General features: G+C 48.1%; 1 protein-coding gene across 6 annotated transcripts in view; it reads left to right on the plus strand.

Annotated features, from left to right (window-relative positions):
* Window positions 1-20,225, plus strand: part of ELMO2 (engulfment and cell motility 2) — a 46,304-nt gene that overhangs the window by 14,318 nt on the left and 11,761 nt on the right. For 2 of the 6 annotated variants that reach the window (XM_037877156.2, XM_043526714.1), the window contains exons 6-14: window positions 1,430-1,611; window positions 3,538-3,637; window positions 9,212-9,363; window positions 12,176-12,254; window positions 15,855-15,905; window positions 16,216-16,338; window positions 16,660-16,794; window positions 17,286-17,390; window positions 17,477-17,585. In XM_037877156.2, the coding sequence (XP_037733084.1) occupies window positions 1,430-1,611; window positions 3,538-3,637; window positions 9,212-9,363; window positions 12,176-12,254; window positions 15,855-15,905; window positions 16,216-16,338; window positions 16,660-16,794; window positions 17,286-17,390; window positions 17,477-17,585 (1,036 nt within the window). Of the gene's footprint in view, window positions 1-57; window positions 407-1,429; window positions 1,612-3,537; window positions 3,638-9,211; window positions 9,364-12,175; window positions 12,255-12,871; window positions 12,908-15,854; window positions 15,906-16,215; window positions 16,339-16,659; window positions 16,795-17,285; window positions 17,391-17,476; window positions 17,586-20,225 lie in introns of those variants that run through there. The other 4 variants (XM_037877157.2, XM_037877154.2, XM_037877158.2 and 1 more) reach the window with 4 other exon arrangements.

The raw sequence follows: 20,225 nt of genomic DNA on the forward strand, positions 1-20,225 counted from the left end.
CCAGCGCTTCCCCCGCTGCCAAACAGCTGTTTGGCAGTGCTTAGGACTTTCTGGGAGGGAGGGAACGGGGAAGCTGCCCTCCCCCCCCCGCTAGGCAGGGCCACCCGGAACTTAGGGGCTGCAGGGCTGTGGGCTAAGGGGGCCCTGGCCTGCAGCTCTAAAGCCCCTTTCGGAATGCGGCACTGCGAGCATGGGCTGGAGGACTCAGGAGGAGCAGGGGCAGCCGCGCAGCCAGCTGGCCGAAGAGAAGCGGTGGTTTCGCAGCCCCTAAAGGCCCTGCGTTCCGGGTGGTCCTGCCTGGCTGTTGGGGGAGGGGCAGCAGCTCCCAGAATCGTGGCCATGGGGGGGATGCCGCGCTGCGTGGAGCCATCTGCACACCCCCTGCACCAAACAGGAGCTGCCCCAGGTAAGTGCTCTGCACCTCCTGCCTGCCCCAGCCCTAAGCCTCCTCCCACACCCTAACTCTCTCCCAGACCCTGCACCCCCAGCCCCAGGAGGAGAATGGAGAGAAAAAGAATGAAAAATGGGGGAGGGGGGGAAGATAAGAGAGAATGCTCTCCCACGGGAGGAGCGGAGGGGGAGTGGGCAAAAAATGAAGCTGAGCACAGGGTCCCACTAAGTCTAAATCTGCCACTGGAGGGAGGGGGAGGAGTGAGGAAGCACCGCGTCTCCACTCCTCCTCCTCCATCCCAGAAAGTCCTAAGTGCTGCCAAACAGCTGTTTGGTGGCAGGGAAGCGCTGGGAGCAAGGGGGAGGAGCAGGGACGCGGTGTGCTCCGGGGAGGAGGTGGAGTCGGGGTGGGGAAAGGTGGGCCTGGATTGGAGCGGGGACGGGAAGAAGCAGGCCTGGAGCATCCCCCAGCAAAGTCAGCACCTGTTCTTCTGGGGGGAAGCTACTGCTGTGCAAGGTACTTCCTAGTGTCCTTGCCTGCCTCATTGTCTGCAGCGGGCTGTGCCTGTGTGGGATAAGCCAGGGGCACCTCCCCGCCACAGTACAGTACAGTACTGTACAGTATATAGTGCCTTTTGTCTGCCCAAAACAATTTCCTTGGCGTCACCCCCTGCATTTACATTAAATCTTACGGGAAAATTGGATTTGTTTAACATTGTTTCACTTAAAGTTGCATTTTTCAGGAACACAACTACAATGTTAAGTGAGGAGTCACTGTACCTGCTGGAGTGGGATTGGGTGATTTATCCAGCATTAGAAATGAACACTTGACCCACCTGCCAGCTGGCTGTAGTTACAGCTGAGAGCAGCATTCCTGATCCCAAGGCAATCTGCCTAGACAACTAGTTTTCTGTTCTGCCAGTTCCGGTAACCCTTTGGCCTTGCTGTTTTCCTTCTGCCCATTGCTGCATCCCTGGCAGAGGCTCAGGAAGTGTCAGCAGACCCATAAGTAACTGGCAAGATCTTGCCTGTCTCCCAGTCCAGGGCAGCACGACAGCTGATGGAGAGGACCCAGTCACACAGCATGGAGGCCCGACTGGATGCCATGAAGGAACTGGCTAAACTGTCTGCAGATGTGACCTTTGCCACAGAGTTCATCAACATGGAGGGCATCACAGTGCTGACACGGCTGGTGGAAAGTGGCACCAAACTTCTGTCCCAGTAAGTATTTCTGGACTCTTGGAGCAGGGACTGGGGGGGTGAAGAGGCTGGGGATGAAGCAGCAACTGTCTTGGTTCCAGCAGGGATTAGGATTTTTCTAAAACATTTGTTGACTGTTACAATGTTAAACTCAGGGTTTTATGTCAGGTATATCTGGCAACTACCAATATAACAATCACCATGAAAAACATTTATTAAACACACAGAAAAGAGGAGAAACTGTTACAATTGTTGAAACTTAAAATATCGGGGGGGAAACTTAATTTTAACAGTCACCGTCATTCCCTTCCACTTTAGTTATCTAGTCTTTTAGAACTCTTGCTCCTACATCTTTAGATGGTTTTAAAATATGGTGTTAAATGTTCTTGCTGGGGAAAAGTCAGCAGTATATGGTCTTGAGTTGTTGAAATCGGATCTCATTCCTTTTAAGACCAAACAAGACCATCTGGCGCAAAATGGAAAAGACAGGAATAGCAAAAAAATAAGACAGAGTTTTTTGTCTTGAAGTTTGTGTGTTTTTCTTGCAATCTGACTGCTCAGAAATTACAGGTGCAGCGAGCACATGCCCCCATTAACCACTCAAAAGCCTGGCAGACTTTTTCCAGAGTTTATTGGCATAGTTTATAACTGCTTCTCAGGGTACAGCCGTATTGCAAAAGGTGGAATTGTTGTGGCTGACTATGCCAGACTCTTATTAGGCAGAAGGCAGGAAGAGATATATGGGAAAGAGGGGAAATATGGTGGGAGAGGTAAAATGACGCACTAGGAGGAGGTGATAGCAGGAACTTCAGGTCCAAGTCTAGCTGCTGATCAGGATTCAGCTCAGCCCAATAGGGTGATGTTTTTTGGTTCCCATTGCCACCTCCTGGCTCTGATCTGGTCAGGACATCTTTTACCATCAGGACAATGAAAGCCCAGGGGTGTGATGGTTGATTCCTGGGCCACAACAGCTGGAGAGGAGGGATGTGTGGTGGCAAAAGCAGCACTCATGATGGTGCCGCTCAGTCCCTCTTCTTTCTGCCAGCTGTCCAGGTCTCAAGTGTAGCAAGTTGCCAAGTAACCCCCAGCAAAGCAGTGCACATAGAGGGGTAGTGACCCCGTCCCATCCACAGTTATTAAAACACACATCCAGTGATTCCATATATGACCGTTTCCAGAATCCCTTAGCTCAGTGTCAGCCTGTGACCTCCCCAAGAGTCTTGGAGACACTGAATTCCAGCTCTTTGTGTTAAACTGATACAAACTGAATGTGTTTGATCTCCAGCTTCTGCTTTTTTATATACAGTTTTTATAACAGATCAAGCTAAACTTTTGTTGCCTTCCACCTGCTATAAATGACTTAGGATACAGGCGTCTGCGCAGCTGATCTTGGGGTCTAGGGATCCTGTCCAAGGTAGAACAGCTTTTCAGGTTGTATTGAAGAGATGAGAAGCCTTACTCTTGTATTTGTCCTGTTGTGTCTTGCCGGAGCAGCTTAGTCAGGGTGCCTCTTTAAGGGGAAATGTGGGACCCAGTCAGTGCAGAGAGGTTTATTTACAGGGACATGGATGGTGTATGTCACTTAATACTAATAATGCTTAGCATGCAAAGCACTTCACATGAGAGACCTGATCGCTTGAGCCAGGTCTGGGAGCACTGCAGAAACCAGTCCAGTGTCCTAGGGATAACTCTGTACCTTGACACACAGGAGACCTAGCTGTGAGAGCTGGGGCTCAGAGCATTGCAGAGGCAGGGCAGTGGAATATCTTGCCTCTTAGTAATGAACCCCATGGCCAGTTAAGGGGCTGTGTTGAGCAGATGCTTTGGCTGGAAGACTGGGGGCGGGGTGAATCCCTGTGAAGCCGCAGCATTTGCTGAGTGGCTTGTGTCTTCTGCCCAGGCTGGTTTCTGTGTCTCCTGCAATCACACTCCCCTTCCTCCTCTCAGTTACAGCGAGATGCTGGCGTTCACACTGACTGCCTTCCTGGAGCTCATGGACCATGGCATCGTCTCCTGGGACATGGTCTCAATAACCTTCATCAAACAGGTGTGGCTCGAGGAGAAGGGGGGAGGGGGTGCTGAGTGAAGCAGCAGAGGTGTGGCATAAAGGGGAGGGGCGTTGCATATGGCAGTGGGAGGAGTGAAAAGGGGAACATGTGGTGTGGCACACACATGACATAGGAGGAGGGGGAGAATGGGGCAGGTGTGCCATGAGCAGGGCGGAGATGGAGCGTGGCCTGTGGGGAGAACAGGACATGATACGGTGGGGAAAGTGGGTGTAGTGTGGTATGGGGCAGGGAAGGGACTTGATGTGGAGGAAGGCCTGGCATAGAGTGGTGGAGTAGGGCACATGATGGACACATATGGTGCAGGTATGGCGTGGAAGGAGTGGGAAAGTAACAGCTTAACTCCAAACATTTCCCCAGTGGATTTTCTGCTGGAGGCTTGTCTCTGTGGCAGTTTGTGTCTGGAGTTAGCAGCGGAGGTGGAAGGGTTTCCTGCTGCCTATTCACACCCCACCTGCAGCTCTAGCACAGCCCACCCCCCGCAGCGTCACTGGTGCTAGCAGGGAGTGTCACAAACCCTCTGCTGACCTGAATTCTGGTTGGGTTCCACTCTGTTCAGGAAGTGGGTCTCTGTTCATGGTGGTTCCTGTAGATGCACGTTTGGTGATTGCAGCTCCAGTCTCCTGCTCAGCTGCGCAGACAGGACACAGCAGCAACCACCATTGTTATAGATGCCTGGGTTCTGCTTCTATCTTAGCTCTAAGCCCTGCTACACTAGATCACTTCTGGAGGCAGGGCTGGGATCAGAGTGGTGGGCAGGCACAGGGGCCAGGGATCAGATTATAGCCTGTGTATTCTATGGCCATGGACTCATCCACAGAATTGTGCTCCAGAATCTCAGCTTTCATTTAAAAATAAAACTGAGTTTCTAGCCCTTGTTGTTGCAGAGAAAACATGACTCTAGTGTATGTACTGCAATGCTGTCTTTCTGAGTCTGGGGATAGTCTGAAACAATAACTCCATAAGACAGAAGACCAGAGGAACCGCCAAAGTGGGTCAGACGAATGGTCCATCTAGCCCAGTATCCTGTCTTCCGACAGTGGCCAGTGCTTTAACAGGAATGAACAGACCAGGGCAATTTATCGAGTGATCCATCCCCTGTGTCCAGTCCCAGCATCTGGCAGTCCGAGGCTTAGGGACATCCAGAGCATGGGATTGCATCCCTGACAATCTTGGCTAATAGCCATTGGTGGACCTATCCTCCTTGAATGTATCTAATTCCTTTTTGAACCCAGTTATATTTTGGTCTTCTCAACTTCCTGACAATGAGTTCCACAGGTTAACTGTGCATTGTGTGAAGAGATACTCCTTTTGTTGGTTTTAAACCTGTTATGTATTAATTTCTTGGACCCCTGGTTTTTGTTCTATGTGAAGAGGTAAATAACACTTCCCTAATCATTTTCTTCACACCAGCCATGATGTTATCGCCCTCTGTCCTATGCCCCCTTGGTCGTCACTTTCTCCACACCGGCCATGATGTTATCGACCTCTGTCCTATCCCCCCTCGGTCGTCTCTTTTCCAAGCTGAACAGTCGCAGTCTTTTTAATCTCTGCTCATATTGAAGCTGTTCCATCCCCTAGTCATTGTTGCTGTCCTTCTCGGTACCTTTTCCAATTCTAATAGAACTTTTTTGAGATGAGGCAACCAGAATGGCACTCAGTATTCAAGGTGTGGGCCTACCATGGATTTATATAGTGGCATTATTATATTTTCTGTCTTATTATCTATCCTCCATTTTGTTAGCTTTTTTGATTGCCTCTGCACAGTGAGCAGATGTTTTCAGAGAATTATCCACAATGCCTTGAAGATCTCATTCTTGAGTGGTAACAGCTAATTTGACCCCACTGTTTTGTATGTATAGTTGGGATTTCCAGTGTGCACTACTTTGCATTTATCAACACTGAATTTCATCTTCCATTTTGTTGCCTGGTCACCCAGTTTTGTGAGATCCCTTTGTAACTCTTCACAGTCTTCTTTAGACTTAACTGTATTGAATAATTTTGTCATCTGCAAAGTTTGCCACTTCACTTTTCACCCCCTTTTCCAGCTCATTTAGGAACATGTTGAACAGCACAGGTCCCAGTACAGATTCATGGGGGACCCTGCTATGTACCTCTGTCCATTCTGAAAACTGACAATTTAGGACCTTCCCTCTTATCCCATGGCTGCTTACTTTGCTTAAGAGCCTTTGGTGAGGGACCTTGTCAAAGGCTTCTGAAAGCTGGTATCTACTGGATCACCCTTGTCCATGTTTGCTGACTCCCTCAAAGAATTCTAATAGATTGGTGAGCCATGATTTCCCCTTACAAAAGCCATATTGATTCCTCCCCAACAAATCATGTTAATCTGTATGTCTGATAATTCTGTTCTTTACTGTAGTTTCAACCAGTTTGCCTAGTACTGAAGTTAGGTTTACCGGCCTCTAATTGCTGTAATTGAATATGGAGCTTTTAAAAAAAATTGGGATCACGTTGGCTATCCTCCAGTCATCTAGTACAAAAGCTGATTTAAGGGATAGATTACATACCACAGTTAGTAGTTCCGCAGTTTCTACTCCTGGGAAAATTCTGTGCCAAAAAAATAAAAATTCTGCACACAATATTTTAAAATTCTGCAAATTTTATTTATCAAAATAACACTAGATAATCACTCCAGTTTCAATTATTTTGGTAATTTATTTCAAAATACCTGTCAGCAAGTATGTCTGTAACAATACAGAGAAACACAAAAATTCCCCCAGGAGCAAAGAATTAAAGAAACCCCTATGACAACCCAGTTCCTATTTCTCTGCCCCACCTCCCGCCACCCCAGCTGGAGGGGCCAGACACCCACAACTCGTCCCCCCGAATGCAGCTGTGGGGGCCCCCCCCAGCCAATAAAGTTGAACCCCTTACCCCTCCAGAACTCAGCCAAGGGGGCCCCCCAGCCTAGATACATGCCCCCCCCCCGCCCCCGAGAGCCCAGCTATGGCCACTTCCCTCCAGGAGCCCAGCCATGCTCCCCGCCCCCCTGCACAGCCTCCCTACCAGCCAGGGATCCAGAGGGAGAAACAGCCTGCTGCTTAGTCCCCGGCTTGTGTGGAGTTTCCTGCTGTCTCCTTCCCTCATGCGGAGAACTGCAGCTGCCAGGCAGGAACCCTCTAGCTCTCCCCCCACCCAACGCAGTGTCTTCTGTGTGTGAGCTGAGCTGGGCTTTGCCAGCTCCAGCAGCACCTAGTGGTGGCCAGCAGCACTGCAGCCCATGTCTGTGGGGGAAAGGAAATTATGCACAAAAAACCAATTTCTGTAAAATTCTGCATTGCGCAGTGGTGCAGAATTCCTCCAGGAGTAAATAATTTCATATTTAAGTTCCTTCAGATCGCTTGGTGAATACCATCTTATCCTGGTGATTTATTATTGCTTAATTTATCAATTTGTTCCAAAACCTCCCCTGACACCTCAATCTGGGACAGTTCCTCAGATTTGTCACCTAAAAAGAATGTCTCAGGTGTGGGAATCTCTCTCAAATTCTCTGCAGTGAAGATTGTTTCAAAGAATTCATTTAGCTTCTCCACAACGGCCTTGTCTTCCTTGAGTGCTCCTTTAGTACCTTGATCATCCAGTGGCCCCACTGATTGTTTGGCAGGCTTCCTGCTTCTGAGGTACTTAAAAAAATTTTGCAGTTAGTTTTTGGGGTGTTTGGTAGTTGGGCCAAAATAGAATCTGAAGGCTGCCTAATTATACTTTTCCACTTAGAATCATAGAATCATAGAATATCAGGGTTGGAAGGGACCTCAGAAGGTCATCTAGTCCAACCCCCTGCTCGAAGCAGGACCAAGTCCCAGTTAAATCATCCCAGCCAGGGCTTTGTCAAGCCTGACCTTAAAAACCTCTAAGGAAGGAGATTCTACCACCTCCCTAGGTAACGCATTCCAGTGTTTCACCACCCTCTTAGTGAAAAAGTTTTTCCTAATATCCAATCTAAACCTCCCCCACTGCAACTTGAGACCATTACTCCTCGTTCTGTCATCTGCTACCATTGAGAACAGTCTAGAGCCATCCTCTTTGGAACCCCCTTTCAGGTAGTTGAAAGCAGCTATCAAATCCCCCCTCATTCTTCTCTTCTGTAGACTAAACAATCCCAGTTCCCTCAGCCTCTCCTCATAAGTCATGTGTTCTAGACCCCTAATCATTTTTGTTGCCCTTCGCTGGACTCTCTCCAATTTATCCACATCCTTCTTGTAGTGTGGGGCCCAAAACTGGACACAGTACTCCAGATGAGGCCTCACCAATGTCGAATAGAGGGGAACGATCACGTCCCTCGATCTGCTCGCTATGCCCCTACTTATACATCCCAAAATGCCATTGGCCTTTTTGGCAACAAGGGCACACTGCTGACTCATATCCAGCTTGTCGTCCACTGTCACCCCTAGGTCCTTTTCCACAGAACTGCTGCCTAGCCATTCGGTCCCTAGTCTGTAGCGGTGCATTGGATTCTTCCGTCCTAAGTGCAGGACCCTGCACTTATCCTTATTGAACCTCATCAGATTTCTTTTGGCCCAATCCTCCAATTTGTCTAGGTCCTTCTGTATCCTATCCCTCCCCTCCAGCGTATCTACCACTCCTCCCAGTTTAGTATCATCCGCAAATTTGCTGAGAGTGCAATCCACACCATCCTCCAGATCATTTATGAAGATATTGAACAAAACCAGCCCCAGGACCGACCCCTGGGGCACTCCACTTGACACCGGCTGCCAACTAGACATGGAGCCATTGATCACTACCCGTTGAGCCCGACAATCTAGCCAACTTTCTACCCACCTTATAGTGCATTCATCCAGCCCATACTTCCTTAACTTGCTGACAAGAATACTGTGGGAGACCGTGTCAAAAGCTTTGCTAAAGTCAAGAAACACATTCTTGACTTACCAGAATGTGAACCATAGGTGTGGTCTGGCCCATTTTAAAAGTCAACAATTAATTGTGTCACTATTCACTATTCTAGCAGAAACAACCATCTTATATATGTCTCCCACAATCCCAAACTGCTCCTATGCTTCCCTGGGTGCCTAGATCTCCAGCTTCTACAGTGTAGTTATTGGTTCTTGATATAAAATCCTGCAGCATGCTGCAAATAAGGATTGTAGGGATGTCAGAATCTCTTATGACTATGTGGCAGGTGCAACGTGAGGCATGAGTGAGACAGCCTTATGCTAAGGAAGGTTACAGACCATCTTACTCCATAAAAGCAGGAGATGCCCAGGCCACGGCCTCTCAGAGTTGGGGTAGTGTCTTTCTCACAGTTGCAGAAGCTGGACCTTCTGGGATTGTGGTGCATGTCACATGCTCCACATGGAGTGGGTTTCTCCTGCTCTGATGCAGCTTCCAGGAACAGGCAGCTGGATGCAAGGTGAGGTGGTGCTGATTTTAAGAGTATGATGCAGTTGCTACACTTCCTTCTGGTGTTCTGAGGCCTGCCTCCTCTGCCTGCCTGTGTCAAAGCACTTTGGTATTTGGTTTGTCACACAGCCTCTGTGGTGGGCATCTTGCTGAGGTGCTGATTTCTCTGGATTTAGATTGCAGGATATGTGAGTCAGCCCATGGTGGACGTCTCTATTCTTCAGCGATCCCTGGCCATCCTAGAGAGCATGGTGCTGAACAGCCAGACTCTGTACCAGAAGATAGCGGAGGAGATCACTGTGGGGCAGCTCATCTCTCACCTCCAGGTGTGAGTATCCAACAACCCAGAGTGGAGAGATCTAAAACTAAACTGAGATTTGTAAAACTTTTTTAGATTATCATTTTAGATTAAAATTCATAACAATGCTGTTTTAAATGGCATTACTGGTAGGGTGTCTTATCTGAACTTTACAAATCTGCGAAAGGCAAAGAACAAGAAATTGGAAAATTATGGCACTAATCCTGGAAATACTTGAGAAATTGAGTAATTTCCCTCATGTGAATAGTCTCACTGATTTCAGTGGGATTAATCATGTGCTTAATATGCACGTGCAGAAGAGTTGGCAGGATTGGGGCCTAAAACTGTATTGTTAGTCAAAACTTTTATTTTATAAATCCAAATAGCACTGTAAAGCAAAATTACTTCAGTGTTACCAATGAAAAGTTGTTTAGTATTTCAGTACATTAACAAAGTTAAAACTTGTGAATTCTGTGTATACAATCTCACAAACATTGATATTAACATGAATATTTCATAATGCAACACATTCAACTTTCATTACAATCCATGATCAAAAATCACAGGCCAGTTACCAAGGAGTCCTAATATTTGCATTCCCTGAGGATCCCCTCTGTGCTTTCAGAATTGCTTGAGAAGGACAATCAGCTTAAGGTCTGACAAGTGCACGGCTACCTTCCTTGTTTGTGTTTGGCAGCTGCAAGGTGGTTGTTGCAAAATTGTTTAATCCCATCAAGCCCAGTCCTGCAGCTGGATCCACGTGAGCTGAGAACCATAGGAGTCAGTTGGGGTCCATGCATGTGCTTTGCTAAGATGTAGATTTTTTTGCCCCTGCCTCCTTTCCTGTCAAAGCATGGCCATTTAGCAGGTAATGGTCCATCAGCCTCGTTCACACCTGGCTGAGGCATCAGTTTGCCCTTTGTCTCTGAGGAACTGGTTGGCCATTTCCCAGACTTCTCTGGGAAACATATTTTTAGTCAAGATCTCAGCTTTTGTTTATAACTTTACATATTGCGCTACTACATGCATTTTGCCATGATATTGATAAGCAAATTATGAGTTTTTAAATACCTCAAAAGGCATACCATGTACAAACATTTTTACAATAGTGTGTAGGGTGTGAACACAGGCATGTATTCTATCACAGTTGCCCACATCCCAGGTAAGTGCCCAGTTACTGGGTGCTAAAAGTTTTATAAGGAGGGCATCACCACTGCATTTTTCAGGAAATAAATGGTTTGCTCGAAATATTTTGCTGAGCTCTAGTTGCAGATATAGCACTGGCTATTTGCTTATTGAGTTCATGTTTGAGTTTGTGATGTTCTCTCAAAAAAATATACTAATGAAGAGCAGAGATGCTTCATTTCAGGGCTGAAGCTTCTTAAGAGAAAAAACCTCTAGGTAAACCTGAAATGCCACAAACTGTTAGGAAACTAATTATATAAACAAGTACAAAACCTCATTATTAATAATGTAAGACTATAAAATGAGGAGAAAGTAAAGAACTAACTACATGTAAATAAAATATCTCATTTTAAATTTTTTAATTAAATTTTTAAAAATCTAAAACTTTTTAATCATGATTTTTATTCACTTCCCATCAGGGAGCCAGCTGCTGCTCCTGTCTTGTTTGCTTTATGTCTTCACTCTTTATTTTTCTGTGTTCAACTCTGTGCCACACATGGGGCCAGCTACCATGCCCTCTCCAGCTCCTCCTCCCCGACCTGAGCGACCATGACAACCTCTCCCCTTGGTCAGCCTTTCCCATGGAGCCTCCTTGTCCTCCTCATAAAAAGTCTAGGCTCATGAGTCAGGGCCTGTAATTTTACAGCCCCCACCTGCCACAGCCCAGAGGTTGAGGATCTGGCCTCTGTGTCCCGAGAGCTGCATTCAGGATAAATGTTCAGAATAAAGAAAAGGAGTACTTGTGGCACCTTAGAGACTAACAAATTTATTTGAGTATAAGCTTTCGTGAGCTACAGCTCACTTCATCAGATGCATGTAGTGGAAAATACAGTGGGGAGATTTTATATACACAGAGAACATGAAACAACGGGTGTTACTATACACACTGTAACGAGAGTGATCAGGTACGGCGAGCTATTACCAGCAGGAGAGAAAAAAAACCTTTTGTAGTGATAATCAAGGTGGGACATTTCCAGCAGTTGACAAGAACGTGTCCGGAACAGTAGGGGGGGGAAATAAACATGGGGAAATAGTTTTACTTTGTGTAACGACACATCCACTCCCAGTCTTTATTCAAGTCTAATGTAATGGTGTCCAGTTTGCAAATTAATTCCAATTCAACAGTCTCTCGTTGGAGTCTGTTTTTGAAGTTTTTTTTTTTTTGAAGAATTACAACTTAGGTCTGTAATCAAGTGACCAGAGAGACTGAAGTGTTCTCCGACGGCTGCTACTCTGAAAATAGTTCAGAATGCGGATGCTGCTTCTGGCAGTTGCTGCAGTTTGAGTTTCTGCTGGTAGAGACTGAGGCCAAAGGTTGTTGGGCTAGAGAATGGTTTGTAAACTCTTTGATACAGTGTCTGTCATGTGAGCCAGAAGAAATAGCATAAACCATGTTTGGAAGCATTTGTCATAGTGTATTTTCCCCCGACTACAGCAGTTTTTACCTGTCAGATCAGTGGTGTTCTGAGCAAAGCTAGATGACATGGTGGTAAAAATAGTTGGGTTCTGTCTGAGGAGCTGCACCAGTGCAGATCCTGCCTCCAGATATCCTAGAATAGACGGGGTGAAGTGACAGCCTGTAATATTCCCCTCCCTGTTCTGAAAACACTCGCTGCTTCTTTCATCTCCAGTTCTCCGTGTGTCTCTGTCCCTGCAGCTCAAACCAGGAGATTCAGACGTATGCCATTGCCCTGATCAATGCCCTCTTCCTGAAGGCGCCTGAGGACAAGAGACAGGTCTGTGACCTCCTTTCTGTAGCCAAAGCCCCTGGCCTCATTAATGGCTGACTGCTCGTTTGGCACCTGCAGCATCTGTCTAGGCAGAATGGGGCCCAGACTCAGACAAGCTCTTTCTATTGCTGTGGGACTCTCTTGCAGTGGTTCAGCATGGGGGGAAATGCAGCGATCTCAATAGAGATATTGACTGGTGCAGAAGGCTATTGGTGTGGGGGATGTCCAGCAGGAAAATGGGGTGTTGCTGGGGAAGAAGCATAGAGCGATTGTATGTAGAGCGTGGATACCCTTTGGAGAAACTGAGTCCTGTGGGAATGCCACGTGGGAGTGCAGCACAGGGTGGGGCGGTTAGGAGCCCCATGGGACTGTCCAACATGTGCACACACAATCTCTAAGACCCATGGGCATGTCCCCATGACATGCATAAGAGAAGTAAGTTATCTGCTCTGCTTGAGGCGCCCCAAGACCTTAGCTAGGTGTGGGGTGTGCATGCGTCTGTGTCGTGAAGCTTTGCTCTGTTAACCCTTCCTCCTCCAGTGCCCTGTTTGTGCCCTTTGCTCTGGGCTCTGAGCTAACTCCTCTGTCTGCTTCTCTTTGTGCCTTTTGCTTTCTGCCAGCAGGACAAGCTCCTTAACCCGCTAGACCTGCCTGTCACTGTAAGTAACTCCAGCCCTGGGGGAGGGTCAGATGCCTGCTGACCTGTAGGCATCCTAGGTAGTTATCCTCCAGCTATCTCTCCTAGTGCCAGAGATGCTGCATGGTGATTGGAGGTGATGGATGAGCCACGGGAGGGGTGATCCAGGGGATGGTGCTGGAGGAACCATACGGAGGGTCTGCTTGACTTTAGCTGGCACAGAGGATATTTATAACGATGGTCCATAAAGGGGTTGTTTACGCTGGGGAAACTTTTAAAACCAGTTCAGCTAAACCAATTTTATAACCAGAACCAGTTCAGTAAAAACAGGCCAAGCTACCTAAAACTGAGTCTGTGCTACAGCTCTGATTGGTTTTAAAATAGGCTAGAAAACTTGCTATGTAGACAAGACCTTATGATAGCAGAGGTGAAGGGGAACATTCACAGTACTCAATGCTGATGCTCTCAGGTTGTAGTGTATGTCATGCCTGATCTGGGGTTACCCCTTCAGCAATTGTGCCATCAGAATACACTTCAGCCTCCAGCTGTCTGCCTCAGGATTGTTGCTTGTGTCCCACTGCCCATGCAGTTTAGAGTATGATTTAGAGACTTCCATTTGGAAGGTTCTTAAAGCGTTTTGCAGACTTTTGTAGCAGGAGAGAGCACTTTATTCTTGCTGAAAATACAGCCACCTCTGAGGTAGCTCTGTTGACGCTTTTAACAGCACTTAGCAAACATGATGTAATATTCTAAGACAGACAATGGGTAGGCTTACCATCTCAAATGGAAAGTTCACAGGTAATTCAGGGAGGAAGAACCATAATTATGTGAGTAGGAGTTTGGCCAAGATACCAAAGCTAACACCCAACTCATAACGTTTCCAAGGGATCTTTAATGACCACTTAAATTTTCCTTGCATCCTTTGTATAGCGCCTAACACGTTGGGGTCCTGGTCCACAACTAGGGCTCTCAGCACTTACAGTAATAACAATCCAAAAGAGCACCTCCAACCCCACAGAGCCCCTAGCACCACGCTGGGGCATTAGGGACAATAGTGACTTGAAGAGGAAAGTGCCCCCTGCAGTCACCCTCACCATTCCCTGCAGCACAGTGCCCCCAGGGCCATCCTGGGGCATTAGGGACAATATCAGTCACTTGACAGTGGTTAGGCAGTGTGTGTGTGCTCACACTTCTACTTACTATGCTAATCAGGATTGTTTCACTGTCTCCTTTCTTTCCAACCATTTACCTGCTTTATCCATCTGTTGTCTCATCATATATACAGCCTATAAGCTCTTTGGGGCAGGGACTCCCTTTATTTTGTGTTTGTATGGCACAAATCTCTAAGGGCATTATAATAGAAATTATAAATAATAAGAAACAGTGCTAATTCAAGGGGCAATATATCCTCTTTTGAACCACACTCCCTGCAGCAGCTGGGTGTTAAGATGTCTCCCATTCAAGTACTGACTCATTTTGACTATAGTTAGCATGTGAGCCCTGCTGAGCTCACAGTTCTAGGTGGTTTGGCTATCAGCCAGAGTGTCACTCTGCTCTTCCTAGTGGTTCCTGTCTCCAGCAATATAGAACCAAAAGAGTGAAAACAAAGACCCTCGGAGCAGGCTGAAATGTACATTTTGCCATACTTCCTGTGTGGCCTGGAACTAGCAGGATTGGCATGGGGAGTTTGGGCAGTTGGGACAGTGCAAGGGAGATCAGGAGCAGTAGGTTGCACTGGTGTAATTATTTAAGTATGATTTCATATTCAAATCCAATTCTGGGCCTGCCCAGCCTATGTTCACCAGTGCTCACAATGTGCAGGGGTTCTGAAATGGACTGTTTTGCTGAATTCATTCCAGATGGCAAATGGCCTGATAGGTCCGCCTCTTTTTATCATGGACCCATCCAAAGACCTTGCCCCAATAGCAAATTTCTGAAAAGCTCCCACCATGATATTAGCACTGGCACAGCTCCACCTGACAGTGTAAACAGGTTGCTGGTGTTTTAACAAGCATGTCATCTAAATCTGTGGAGAGATGGCAGGGTAGGTGATATATGCATGACGTCTGGTCAGCTGGCCATGCTGGTCCCAGACACACAGGTTTGCAGCAGACTCATGTGTCTGTCTGTCGGAATGAGGCACCTCCTCAGCATGTGTGATGTTTAAACACTTCTCACTTCTTTATTTCTCTGCTAAATTGGAAAGAGCACAATTAAAGAGCCTTTGCTCCTCAGGCTGAGGTACAGGCCGAGGGGAAAAAAGCCACTGGAGCAAATATAGCAACTGAAAACTTCAAGCATGAAACTTACTTCCTTTCTATTTGTGTAACTCAAAATCAGCTCAGTGGTTTGTCTTCAAACTGCCCCTTAAAAATCATCTTTGGTGCTGAGACAAGGGAAATTTGAGCTCCAGAGGAAGAGTTCTGAGGAAGTGATAAGCTGTTGAAACAGGGGGACTCTTGTGTCGGCTCGGAACATGCTGGCTGGGCTGTTTACCTGATTGCAGTAAGACTTCTGTAGACAAATACATCCCTGCACTGGTCAGAGTACACCTCCCCAGTTCACGGGCATCTGGGACAGGCTTGGCCCGCAGCACAGGCTAGGGCAGCCCAAGTAACACTCCATGCTGCCATAGTTCCAACAGGCATTGACCAGCAGGGGACATCCAGGGCCAAGCTTCCTCCTGCCCCCAGACCTCCACACATCCTCTTGCACCTGTGGTATGGCAGTGCAAAGGGGCCATAGAGCAATAATGAATTGGGCCCTTAGATCTCAGGATGACCAGCACTCTAAAGAGACACAGATCAGGGGGAGGAATTGTCCCACAGTGATTGTCTGTAATGAGTTATCTGCCCTACATAGTATGGGCTGTCACTGATCTGTCGCTCGCCTTTTCTCTCCTTTCTGCAAGAGGTGGGTTCTGTTTTTGTTTTTCTCTCATGTTTCTTTTATCTCTGAATTCCCAACAGGAAATGGCTAATGCGTTTGCCCAGAAGCACCTGAGGTCTATAATCCTGAATGTGAGTATGTGACAAATGACAGGGAGCTTCTTAGCCATTACTAATTGGAAACCTCGATTATGCTGAGTATAAATCTTGCTGCCTAAGGGCACCTCCAGGAGTATGAGTCTGTGCAGAGTGGAATTGCAGCCACTTGTCCAAGAGAGAGAAGACCGTTGACAGCGTGTTTCCTTCTGGCATTAGAGCAGGTCCCGTCAGGTGTTGGATCTCACGAACACAGGGGTATGGGCAGCCTGACTTATGCCTACAGCAAGCAGCACTCAGTAGTTTTTCTAACTGTTCACTCTTGCCCCCACCCTTGATATTGCAGCATGTGATCAGAGGAAACCGCCCAATCAAAACAGAAATGGCGCATCAGCTGTACGTGCTGCAGGTCCTGACCTTTAACCTCCTGGAAGAGCGGATGATGACCAAGATGGATCCCAATGATCAGGTCATTGTTAGGGCTGCAGTGAGTGCACTATAGAGGAAGCCCCAGGATCAGCAGACTGGGTACGATTATGAGGGACAGGAGGTGCTGAAAGAGGGGAACTGCTTCATGACTGGCTTCCTTAGCTCCACCTCAGCTGCAGGGAGTGTTAAAAGCTGAAGTTCCCAATGGGTGTCACCGTAAAACGTGCCAGCTCAATTCCTGGCACTTGATCCATGCCCATAACATGAGCTCTGGAGAGAGACAGGACCGCATGGTGTTGTGTAGAAATATTGCTGGTGTGATTGCTGATGCACTGCAATCTCCTTGCTGTTTATCCCTCAGGCACAAAGAGATGTCATATTTGAGCTGAGAAGAATCGCTTTTGATGCAGAGTCTGATGGCAACACCATACCTGGGGGCGGGACAGAGAAACGCAAAGCCATGTACACCAAGGACTACAAGATGCTGGGATTCACTGTATGCATCCGGAGGGATTGCTGATGCCGCAGTGTGCTAGAGGCAGCTTAAGAGTTCCCTACTGGGGAGGGGGGAACAGGAGGAGGCCACAAAGTGCACAGATGACACCCCATTTCTGTATCGGAGCCTTGGACATCTCCTAAGAGAGGAACTCTGCAGAGGCAGGGCCCCCTGTTTGTATCACTGTGAACACACTGCTTAGTTAAAGCCAGTGATTAGGCTCAGGTCTCTTGCGCATGATGTGCCAGGATCTTCTCGGAGGGCACAGATTGTTGTGTGCGAGTCACATCTATCTCCACAAGAGCAACAAATAACATTTCCAGAGACAATTTGGATAGGTGGCCACTCGAGTGTTCCCTGTGTGGATTGCTCATCTCAGGCGGAGGGTTCTGGGCGGGTTAAGGACCCCCTGCACAGGCAAATTCAGGGGGGCTTCTTTCAGGATTCCCTAGGACTAATGTGTTTGGGTTTTTCCTACACTCTACCCACAGAATCACATCAATCCAGCCATGGACTTTACCCAGACTCCTCCAGGGATGCTGGCTTTGGACAACATGCTCTACTTGGCCAAATGCCATCAGGACACCTACATCAGGGTATGGAGAGAAGGGTACCTCCTGCAAACATCATCACCCTGGTTTGTGCTGCGTCATGCGTGCGCTCTCTCTCTCTCTCTCTCTAGATTGTCCTGGAGAACAGCAGTCGAGAGGACAAGCATGAGTGCCCATTTGGGCGCAGTGCCATTGAGCTCACCAAAATGCTGTGTGAAATCCTGCAGGTTGGGGAGCTCCGTAAGTGCCTCCATCCTAACCCCTGGAACCTTTCTCTGGATGTGCTGTGTACTGGGGAGGTGCTCCCCTGAAATCACCCATAGGGTATACATCCTGTGCCCAAGGGCAGAGAGACTGGAGCTCCATGCTTTCTTGTGATCCATGAGTGCTGAGACCAGGGTCTGTGCTCTTTGGTGACCTAGGCTCCTCGGGCTGGAGTAGGGCTGTACAGGGTCAGAGGACACAGTGGTAAAACTGCCTGCACTACAGCTCATCCACCTGGTAGTACCAGGGCTGAAGAGCAGGTAAGAAATGTCCTTATGTAGGCAAGGCCATGGATGCTGTTGGGGCCTCCTGAGCCATGTGTGAGAGTCAGGAGAGAAGCTCTCTTCTGGGGCTACAAGGGTGGCAGTGCTCAGCTCTTCTTTAGGTATGTGTCAGTATGGATCCCACTATAGGTGTGCATGTACCTCATAATCTTTTTCTGAATAGCAATGTCTGTTGGGCCCCGTGTGTGCCCTCTGCAATGGCATAAAGGGAAAAGAGACCACAACCCTCCCTTGGTTCCCTCTTGCAACCCATGGCAGAGACACTGAACCAAATGAGTGTCTGACTCATTACTCTTTCTTGAGCTTCAAACTCACTTCAGATTACTTTATTCTGTGAAGGAATTCCTCTTCACCTCATTATTAATTTTGATTTGGACATTAAAAAAAAAAAGGGAAAAGGTTAGGGGTTAACCTGCCTAAAAGCTCCCATGCACACAACCTGCATAGCACAGTGAGGCACTTCACACATGCTATAGGTTAAAACCCTGTCCATTGTGCAACGATCTCATGTCCTTAACTGATGAGCACAACAGATTCCATTTCTGCCTTGGGGAAGGGCACATCCGCAACAAGTGCTCATTCTGCTGTTCCTTCTCATCCAACACGCGAACATGAAGAGACACGAGGCTCAAGTTACATATCTTTGAGCAATCCATGAATGATGCATCCAATCCTGGAGACGAGAGCTCCACCAAGCTGGAGTCAAGGAGGCTATCCCCAGCAACTGCTCCACTAACCAGGCACCATACCCCTGTTTTCCACGGGGGGGGGGGGGGAAGAAGTCATCAAAAAGGGTGCCAAGACCACTGGTATCAGTCCCAAGATCTCCAAGACCAGTCATAGCACTGGCATAGATGGCCTTACTGTTCAACACTTTAGCACCAACTCCAGGACAAAGAGTACCAACAGACTGGCATGGATTCCAAATGCAGCTTGGAGCATCCAGCAGTTTTATCCTGAAAAGAGGATTTGAAACATTCCTCCAAAGACAGACCTAACCCCTCCATGACATTGAGGGCTGGAAGCAAGCAAGCAGACTATGAAGACAGCACAGGAGACAGCTGTACTTTTACAGATTTTGACACTGAGACTTACACTGGTACCAACACTCATGCCAGTCAACAAACCTTTCTGGTACCAAGATGCACCTTAGAGGAACTGCCATCACCTCTACACTTGGGATAGAAACCAGCACTGGAGGCCCCAGCACCAGACATACCCCCAATGGTACTGCTGTTCACAGAGATGTACTTCTCTTCACCATATCCAACCCATTCCCTCTCTCGTACTTCAAGTAGGGAACCCTCTTCCATCAGATCAGTGTAAGGATCTGTGGGACTAGAACCCAGGTCTGCAGAGCTCAGGACTGCAGTTCCGACATCGTCACCAGGGGGCCATCCAGAGCCCCATCCAAGGAGCATTGGGGAGATTAGGTGCGGTAGGAAGAACTGCCCAACGGGCATAGGCGCCGACTCCGGGGCTGGAGCACCCAAGGAGAAAAATTGGTGGGTGCTCTGCAACCACCGGCAGCTCCCCGCTCCAGCTCACCTCCGCTCCGCCTCCACCTCCTGTGCGAGTGCACTGCGTGCCCACTTTTTCCCCCCTAGCTCCCAGCGCTTACATCGCGAAACAGCTGTTTCGCGTGGCAAGGAGGGAGGGGGGTGGAGGGGGAACATGGCACACTCGGGGAAGAGGTGGGGCCAGGTGGGGATTTGGGGAGGGGTCCAATAGGGGCAGGGAGGGGGCAGAGTTGGGGCGGGGACTTTGGGGGGGGAGGAGTTGGAATGGGGGCGGGCCAGGGATGGGGGGGGCGCAAGCTCCCACCAGCGCCGGGGAAAGTTGGTGCCTATGCCAATGGGTCCAGAGCTGCAATATCCTGCAGCCTTTTGATTGGCCCATGCTCACTATTTAACTCTAGAGGGTGCCCCAGGAAGTTGTTTGGACAACCACACAGACCTCTGGCCTGCTGCAACTCCAGACCTTCCCTAGCTTTCTGATCTCCAGTCTCCAAATTCAGCCGGACTCTGACCTTTACTCTTGCCTGTTGATCCCATCTCTAGCGATTACTCCTATCCCTGCTCGCTGACTACTGCCTCGTGGCCACCCTTGACTGTGTGGACACCAGCCCAGCCATAACTGCTAGGTCAAACTACTTACACCTCTATCTCTTACTCTCAGAAAAGGATCTTAGAGGGAGTTCCAGCAACATTCTTTACCAGGCACTGATGCATGACTGCAGTTGACCTGTCCACTGCCAATCTGGCCAGTACTCTTATAATCTGCACCTTGGCCTTACCAGCCCTCCTGGGGCCATCCACAGTCCAGGAGCAGA

Source organism: Chelonia mydas, chromosome 13 (genome assembly GCF_015237465.2).
Source record: "Chelonia mydas isolate rCheMyd1 chromosome 13, rCheMyd1.pri.v2, whole genome shotgun sequence".
Lineage (NCBI taxonomy): Eukaryota > Metazoa > Chordata > Testudines > Cheloniidae > Chelonia > Chelonia mydas.